Genomic DNA, 9331 nt, shown 5'->3' on the forward strand with positions numbered 1-9331 from the left:
GAGATAGATTGGTCCAATCTCTGACACTTGGACAAGCCACCCAAATTGCATTTGTTTTCTTAAACTATTTTTAGGTGATCAAGGCACTTGGGGCAGTTTTACAAGTGGCCACAGTGGAGGGCCACTAGGAAGGATACCTTTTAAAGGACTCAAGGAAAACCCACTTCTCCAAATCCTTATCAGCACAACAGTCATTGTTCATCAACATTAGGTGATTCATTATTTGGTTCTACACAGATATGAGAAAGACACATAGAATATTAATCACAGAAGGAACCTTAGAGGTCAGCCTTCTACTCAATACAGACATCTCCTCAAGAGCATCCCAAGATATGCTTGATCAGAACCTGCTTAGACATGGGTAGTGATGAGGAGTACACAGCTCACAATATAATCCCTTCTCGTTCTGAACAGCTCTAGTTATTAAAAATCTTAATTATTCTCATTTCGACCCACCAATACTAGTTCTTCCCTCTGGATCTGCAGAAAACAATCCTAAACTCTCTTCCAGCTTTTCCAACAGCTGTCATGTCCAACTAAGTCTACTGCTCTGCTAACTAAACAAACCCTGCTTCTTCACCTATTCCTCTCCTTCCAGAGTCCCCAGTTAAAATGGCAAATTCCTGACATGAACACTTCCCATTTCCTAAAAGTGAAAGAGGTGGGTGGTGTCATACATTTGATCTAGAAGAAAGTAAGGAAGATCAAAGGAACAGTGTTCAAAATAACTTGGCTTACTTTTTAATTTCCAAAGACTGGCTAGGCTAGCATAGTCCTTTGTAAAATCATTTAAGATTTATACTTGCCTACTTACCAAAGAACTTGACACAGTATTTTTAGCATCAAGGAGATTTCCACAAGACTCCAATGGGTGGGAAAGCTATTGAACATGAATCCTACATCAATCGGTCAGTCCATTTATTGCGCACATACTAAAGGTCCTATGCATTGAAGATTGAGTTCTTTTTAAGAATTAGTAGTATTAAAATGAAAGTTCATTTTATGAAAATGCACTCTAGGGAGGCATCATCACTGAAGTTTAACACAGACATGTTTCTTAGAACAGCAAATTCCATTTCCCAGCACTATCCCCCACCCCATGTCCAGGAGAGATGCGAGCCATGGAATGGCATTCACAGGTCAGAAGAGTCACCCTGAGGAACACAGTGATGCTGAGATTCAAAGAAATACAGCACGTGTTGCATCACAAGTTTGGTTATGAAGAAAGGTCTGATTGTGGCCAGATACTTACCCTTGAGATAATATTGTTGCAAGACTTCCTCCCCACAGAATGAAATCCCTTCTTTTCCACTCCCAGGGCATGAAGGTTGCTTTGAGTATTTGTTCTCAGCTGGCACATGCAGAAAGCTTGGAGCTCTTTTTCTCTTTCAAATGTTAGAAAGAAACTCCTTTTCCTCCTCCCATATGACTGGCACTTTATAAAACACCCTTAAAGCCTCAGCCAGTACACTCTGAGGGACTATAGGAGAAAACGCGAGAAATTGCAAAATGTTTCAGCTCACAAAATCTCTACAGCCTGCTGAGCAAGGCAAAGGGTGTCTTTAAGGGGAAAGAAGACAGAGGTTCCTATCTATGTCAAAGTAGTAACGGTGGTAATATATTATTGTTGACATACTTTGAATACTTTGTGCCAGACATTGTACTTTATGTGGATGAACTCATTTAGCTCTCAGAACAACCCTGTGAGGTAAATACTATTCTTACCCATTTGACAAGAGGGGAATGAGAATAGAGAGGTTAAGTAACTTACCCAAGATCACACAGCTCTCAGGAAATTGGCAGTGCTAGGATTCAAACTCTTGAGGCTGGGCTCTTACTATTTTTCTATATTGCCTGCATGTATGCATGCTGTGTATCATATGATGTATATGATGAGTCACATGACACTAATTTGCTTTCAATGCCAGCCAACTGTATCAATGACCTTAAACTTGTTCCTACATGGCCAGAGTGTTCCAAACTGGCTTTTAATTCTGTCCAGCAGAACTGGCACCATCCTGGCTCAGGGCCAGGGTCAAGGCCCAGAGAGACTCTTTATCACCAGTGGGTGGCAATATTGTTACATGGAGCCATCAGGGTGCAGTGAAGGCCTGGCATCTTCCCTAAAAGTGAAAAGACCTCACCACCTTATGGATAGATCATTCCAGGCAGCTCCCAAAACACAATTTCTCTACTGTCCCCAAAGCACCCAGTATAATCCTGAGGGAGGATAGAGTGATCTGGATTAGGAGGATGCCCAGGAAACTATTCGTTTAAATCATTCTTCCTCCTGTCCTGCCATAACATCCCTGGTATATCTCAATCATAAATTACACACTTCTTTTCCCGTTAGGGCATGTTTTTCTTAGGAACAGAGAGACTCTACAACGTTTGTACCTGCAATTTCACTAGCCCACGGTAGATGTTAAGTAAATGGATGAATGAATAAATTTCAGTTCTTCAGATGCAATCAATTCCACTCCAAAAAACAATCTAAGAAATATCTGTGGAATCTTCTGTAGTTGCCCAAAAATGAATCCAGACTTCACTAGTGACTCTAGGCTGCATTCAGCCATCCAAGGATTCTCAGAATAGAACGAACCAAAGAAATCCTCCCAAGACCCTCTGGTCTGGACTCTTGAAACTGCAGTACCCAATCTATCCTTACATTGACCTGGCTGTTCCACAAAATGGTCTCAACTTAAGCAGAACAAATGCCAAGCTGACCTCTGGGTAATTTCAACAAAGTAGGCCCAGTAATTGATGCAGTCAAGGGCTTTCCCAAGGAACTCTGCAGTAACCCAGAGACAGAACCACTATGTGAAGGAACCCATATTTGTGTAAAATGTGAGAAGCTTTGAAGAAGGTCCTCTAATCTAAAACATTTCTAGCAGCCTGTCATATTTCTGCAATCCTACTATTAAAAAGTTGGGCCCTTGGAATTAAGTTGATAATTTATAACACATCCAGAAAACTGTTTACAAGGTTTTTAACCATGAAAAATGAGGAAAACAGATGATTTCCAAAAAAGCCTATCCTTCCAATTTTTAGGTAAAAATTAATAAAAATTTAAAACATGTACCTGTTTAAATAATAAATCTACTAGGGTATTTATAAAGGTCAGAATTTTTTAGATACATGTATGTTTTTCCTTTTTCAGCACTTTGTCAAATATCAAGGACTTGTTTTCTCTATTACAGACACACAAGGCTCTGTCTACCCTTCTAGTAGTAACACATTAATGTAAAGCTAGTAAGACACACTCCTCTCTTAAAACTTGATTTATTTTGATGATTATAAAACGTATATAAATTCATTGTAGAGAACTGGGAAAAGATAGAAAGTACTGAATAATATCTAAAAAATTATCTCTATTGATGTTTGATGCATCGTCTTCTTGTCTTTTATATTTTTCATGTATACATATACATAGATAACTTTTTATAAAATATAATCTGTATCTGTTCACATGCTTCTTTCTTCCTATTTCCTTTATGTCTGTTTTCCATTCTCTCTACTTTTTCTCTCTTGGTGGATTTTAGAATTTTTCTTTATGCATCCGTATATAAGTCGATCTGTTTAACTTTCACACAGTTAGAGAGGCAAAAGCCATTCAAACCATGCTCCTCCTCTAAAGCTGAATGCAAAGAAAGATAAATAGATGATAAATAGATGGCAGATAGATAGATGATACCAGATAGATAGATAGGTAGATAGACAAAAAAAATAGATAATGCGTAGTGATATGGATAAGGAAAGAAAGAAGGAGAGAAGGAAGAATTTATGTATTGTTTGTTTATGTAGATCTTCTGCATATCTTAAATGATTTTGTGACCTTTGATAGAATCAAATTTTCCTTGCCTCTATTTTAGATTCCACCAGGACCATCAGTTATCCTTCTCATTCTTGTTACTTCTACTTCACCCTTCATCATTTCTACAGAAATTCTTTGTACTATCTTAAGTTTAGGCCTAATTATTTGCATTGACTACAATTTAAATTGACTGTTTCTATACAACTTCTATGGAAGCTCCTTCATTTCCTATTTCCTAATCACTCTGTAGTTTAGTATGGTATCTTAGGGTTAGAAGAAACCCTGAAATACATCCTGTTTTGCCTCACACGTCTTCCCTTCCCCATACATTGTGCTTCACTCTGTGTCTGAATTCCTTCTGCAACACACTCCCTTGGTGACCACCTAGCCAAGACTGACATCTTATTTTTTTTTAAGATTTTTCTTTTCTTTTTGAGGTGGACTATTTTTAAAGTCTTTATTGAATTTGTTACAATAGTGCTTCTGTTTTATGTTTTGTTTTTTTGGCCACGAGGCATGTGGGACCTTTGCTCCCTGACTAGGGATCGAACCCACAACCCCTGAATTGGAAGGCGAAGTCTTAACCACTGTACCGCCAGGGAAGTCCCAAGATTGACATCTTTAATTACAGGAAGTTCACTACCTCTTGAGAAGACCTAGGACATTTTTACAGTTCTCTGGCCATTAAAATACTCTTCTGTCATTCTCACCCACCGCTATTTCTAACTGCTGGAATTTCACATAAAATTTAACCATAAACTTGGCTAAAAGCTCTTTGAAAAATAATCCTGTTTACAGTAGCATCAAAAAGAATAAAATACTTAGGAATAAAATTAACCAAGAAGGCAAAAGACTTATACACTGAAAACTACAAAACATTGTTGAAAGAAATTAAAGAAGACACCAATAAATGGAAAGGTGTCTTGTGTTTCATGGATTGAAAGACAATATTGTTAAGATGTCAGTACTACCCAAAGAGATTTACAGATTTGATACAATCCCTAACAAAATCCCAGTGATGTTTTTGCAGAAATATAAAAATCCATCCTAAAATTCATATGGAATTTCAAGGGACCCAGATAGCCAAAAAAAAAAAAAAACTTACAAAAGAAGAACAAAGTTGGAGGTCTCACACTTCCTGATTTCAAACCATACTACAAAGCTACAACAATCAAAACAGTGTAGTACTGGCATAAAGACAAACATATAGATCCATGGAATAGAACTGGGAGTCTAGAAATAATCTCATATATCTATGGTCAACTTAGGGGTCAACTGAGGAGTCAACAAGGGTGCCAAGACCATTCAATGGGGGAAGAATTGTCTTTTCAGCAATAGTGCAGAAACAGCTGGACAGCCACATGCAAAATGACTCAAAATGGATCAACGACCTAAAACTTTAAAACTCTTAGAAGACAACATAGCAGGGGGCTTCCCTGGTGGCGCAATGGTTGAGAGTCCACCTGCCAATGCAGGGGACACAGGTTTGTGCCCTGGTCCGGGAAGATCCCACATGCTGCGGAGTGGCTGGGCCCATGAGCCATGGCCGCTGAGCCTGCGCGTCCGGAACCTGTGCTCCGCAACGAGAGAGGCCACAACAGTGAGAGGCCCACGTACCACACACACACACACACACAAAACTGTAGGGGGAAAGCTTCATGACATTGAATTTGGCAATAGAGTAAGTCCCCTGCATACAATCTTCAAATTGCAAACCTTCAAAAATGCAAGTGTGAGTTTGCATGTCCAGTCACGTAAGTTAGTTCACATGTCTGGCTCACGTTGTCACGTGTGTGCATCCTCTACAAGTGGTTGTGCTTTTGTGTACCATACAGTACTGTATAAAGTTCAGTAATACAGCATCCTTATTGCAAGCCCAGGATGTCTGGAAGCGAGAGTAAAAGCAGTGGTGATGTAGCTGGTACAACTGTACTTTTCAAGGTACTTTACTATAAGATTAAAAATGTCTTCATTATTTTTTGTTTGTTTTTTATGTATTATTTGTGTGAAAAGTACTGTAAACCTATTACAGTACAGTACCATATAGCCAATTGTGTTTGTTGGGTACCTAGGTTAGTTTTGTTGGACTTACAAACAAATTGGACTTACAAACACACTCTCAGAACAGAACTTGTTCATATGTAGGGGACTTACTGTAATTTCTTAGATGTGATGTCAAAAGCACAGACAACAAAAGGTAGACAAATTGAACTACATCAAAGTTAAATGCTTTTATACATCGATACTATCAACAGAGCGATAAGGCAACCCACAGAATGGGAGAAAATGTATACAAATTATATATCTAATATAGAGTTAATATCCAGAATATATAAAGAATTTCTACAACTTAACAGAAAAACAAACAACCCCAGTTAAAAATGGGCAAAGGGGGCTTCCCTGGTGGCGCAGTGGTTGAGAACCTGCCTGCTAATGCAGGAGACATGGGTTCGAGCCCTGGTCTTGGAGGATCCCACATGCCACGGAGCAACTAGGCCCGTGAGCCACAACTACTGAGCCTGCGCATCTGGAGCCTGTGCTCTGCAACAAGAGAGGCCGCCATAGTGAGAGGCCCGCGCACCGCGATGAAGAGTGGCCCCCACTTGCCACAACTAGAGAAAGCCCATGCACAGAAACGAAGATGCAACGCAGCAAAAATAAATAAATTAATAAACTCCTACCCCCAACATCCAAAAAAAAAAAAAAAAAAATGGGCAAAGGACTTAGACATTTCTCCAAAGAAGATATACAGATGGCCAAAAAGCACATGAAAAGATGCTCAGCATCGCTAATCATAGGGAAATGCAAATCAAAACCACAAGATATCACTTCACACCCATTAGGCTAGCTATTATTACAACAAGCAAACACAAGAAGCAAAAACAGGAAATAAAAGTGTTGGTAAGGACATGGGGAAATTGGAACCCTTGTGCATTGTTGGTGAGAAAATAAAATGTTGCAGCCACATTGGAATACAGTACAGTGGTTCCTTAAAAAATTAAAAATAGAATTATCGTGTGATCCAGCAATTTCACTTCTAAGTATATACTCGAAAGAGTCTGAAAGAGTTATTTGTATACCGATGTTTGCAGCAGCATTATTCACAATAGCCAAAAGGTGGAAACAACCCAAGTGTCCACCAGTAGATGAATGAATAAACAAAATGTGGTACATACATACAACAGATTATCATTCAACCTTTAAAAAGAAGGAAATTCTGACACCTGGTACAATGTGGATGAATCTCGAGGACATTATGCTAAAGTGAAATAAGCCAGTAACAAAAGGACAAATACTATTGATTCCACTTAAGTGAGATATCTAGAGTGGTCAAATTCATAGAGACAGAAAATGGAATGGTGGTTTCCAGGAGATGGAGGGGAGGGAGGAATGGGGAGTTTTGTCTAATGGATACACAGTTTGAGTTTTAGAAGCTGAAAAGAGTTCTGGAGATGAATAGTGGTGATGGTTGCACAACAGTGTGAATGTACATGAAGCCACTGAACTCTACACTTAAAAATGGTTAAAATGGCATATGTTATGTATATTTACCACGGTTTTTTAAATTATAAAACAAAACAAAAAAACCTCTTCAAATATCTGAAGGCAACCATCATGACCACACAGAGTAATCTTCAGAGTAAACAGATCTGTTTCCTTCCACTGTTCATCAGGTGACATGAAGTCCAGTCATACACTGGTCACTCTTCTCGGAATGTTCTCCAGCTACCTATAGCCCATTTAATCCATGGGCCATAGACTTCAACGTGACACTGACCAGTTAAGAATGGAAAAAAAGCTCTTTCTGTGCCTAGCGCAGCCATGGCTTGTGGTCCCAAGAAGCACCTGAAACGCGTAGCAGCTCCAAAGCATTGGATGCTGGATAAACTGGTGTGTTTGCTCCTCGTCCATCTACTGGTCCCCACAAGCTGAGGGAATGTTTCCCCCTAATTATTTTCCTAAGGAACAGACTTAAGTATGCCCTAACAGGAGATGAAGTAAAGAAGATCTGCATGCAGCGTTTCATTAAGATTGATGGCAAGGGGCTTCCCTGGTGGCGCAGTGGTTGGGAGTCCGCCTGCCGATACAGGGGACGTGGGTTCGTGCCCCAGTCCGGGAAGATCCCACATGCCGCGGAGCGGCTGGGCCCGTGAGCCATGGCCGCTGAGCCTGCACGTCCGGAGCCTGTGCTCCGCAACAGGAGAGGCCACAACAGTGAGAGGCCCGCATACTGCAAAAAAAAAAAAAAAAGATTGATGGCAAGGTCCACACTGGTATAACCTATCCTGCTGGTTTTATGGATGTCATCAGCATTGACAAGACTGGAGAGAATTTTCGTCTGATCTATGACACCAAGGGTTGCTTTGCTGTTCATCATATTACAGCTGAGGAGGCCAAGTATAAGTTATGCAAAGTGAGAAAGATCTTTGTGGGGACAAAAGGAATCCCTCATCTGGTGACCCATGATGCTCGCACCATCCGCTACCCTGATCCCCTCTTCAAGGTGAATGACACCATTCAAATTGATTTGGAGACTGGCAAGATTACTGATTTCATCAAATTTGACACTGGTAACCTGTGCATGGTGACTGGAGGTGCTAACCTGGGAAGAATTGATGTGATCACTAACCGGGAGAGACATCCTCGTTCTTTTGATGTGGTTCATGTGAAAGATGCCAACGGCAATAGCTTTGCCACCCGGCTCTCCAGCATTTTTGTTATTGGCAAAGGCAACAAACCATGGATCTCTCTTCCTCGTGGAAAGGGTGTCCGCCTTACCATTGCTGAGGAGAGAAACAAGAGACTGGCAGCCAAACAGAGCAGTGGATAAAAAGATCTCTAAGTGACGTGATTGGGAAAGTCTTTGTACTTAGGGATACTACTACATAATTAAAAGCCTCTTTAGTGTTAAAAAAAAAAAAAAGAATGGAAAAAGCCTATTATCTCCCTCAGTCTCGTTATTAGACTATTATTACTGCAGCCAGAGATCTACAAGTTTACTGTCACACTGTTAATTCCTATAGTGTTAATTGCCCAACTAAATCCCTAAATGCTTTTTTAATGTGCCATCACTAAAACCTTCTGTTAATTAGAACTCTTGCAGTGATCAAAAAGAAAAACAAACACATAAAATCTATGCAAACTGACTTAAGGAAAAAAAGACATTTATTGGGACATGTAAATGTTCCAGAAATGGTGCTGGCTTAAGGTATGGCTTGATTCAGGAATTCAAATGATGTCATCAGGTCTCAATTATTTCTTTCTCTTAGCACAGCTCTGCTCTTCTTGTGTTGTCTTCATTCATAAGCTCTCCACCCATAAGATGTCCCCCCCATAACTCCCAGTTTCATGGGTGGTAGAACAAAACTTGTTCCCAGCAATACCAAAATATCCAAAATATCATTGCCTTTTATGGGCTCTGATTGAGGCACATCCCTGAACCAATATCTGTGGCCAGGATAATGCTGGTGCTGAATGGCTAGTTCTAGGTCACATGTTCTGACCCTGAGCAGGAAT

General features: G+C 40.0%; 2 protein-coding genes across 3 annotated transcripts in view; both read left to right on the forward strand.

Annotated features, from left to right (window-relative positions):
- The window catches only part of ANKRD55 (ankyrin repeat domain 55), a 103853-nt gene that overhangs the window by 19666 nt on the left and 74856 nt on the right, over positions 1 to 9331 (forward strand). The gene's annotated exons all lie outside the window — the stretch shown is intronic.
- Positions 7637 to 8645, forward strand: LOC103074950 (40S ribosomal protein S4-like). Its single transcript, XM_082931463.1, is given in 3 exon segments — positions 7637 to 7697; positions 7700 to 7841; positions 8063 to 8645. Coding segments are annotated over 3 exon segments (786 nt in total).

This window comes from Lipotes vexillifer, unplaced genomic scaffold (genome assembly GCF_000442215.2).
Source record: "Lipotes vexillifer unplaced genomic scaffold, Lipotes_vexillifer_v1.1 scaffold810, whole genome shotgun sequence".
Taxonomy (NCBI): domain Eukaryota; kingdom Metazoa; phylum Chordata; class Mammalia; order Artiodactyla; family Lipotidae; genus Lipotes; species Lipotes vexillifer.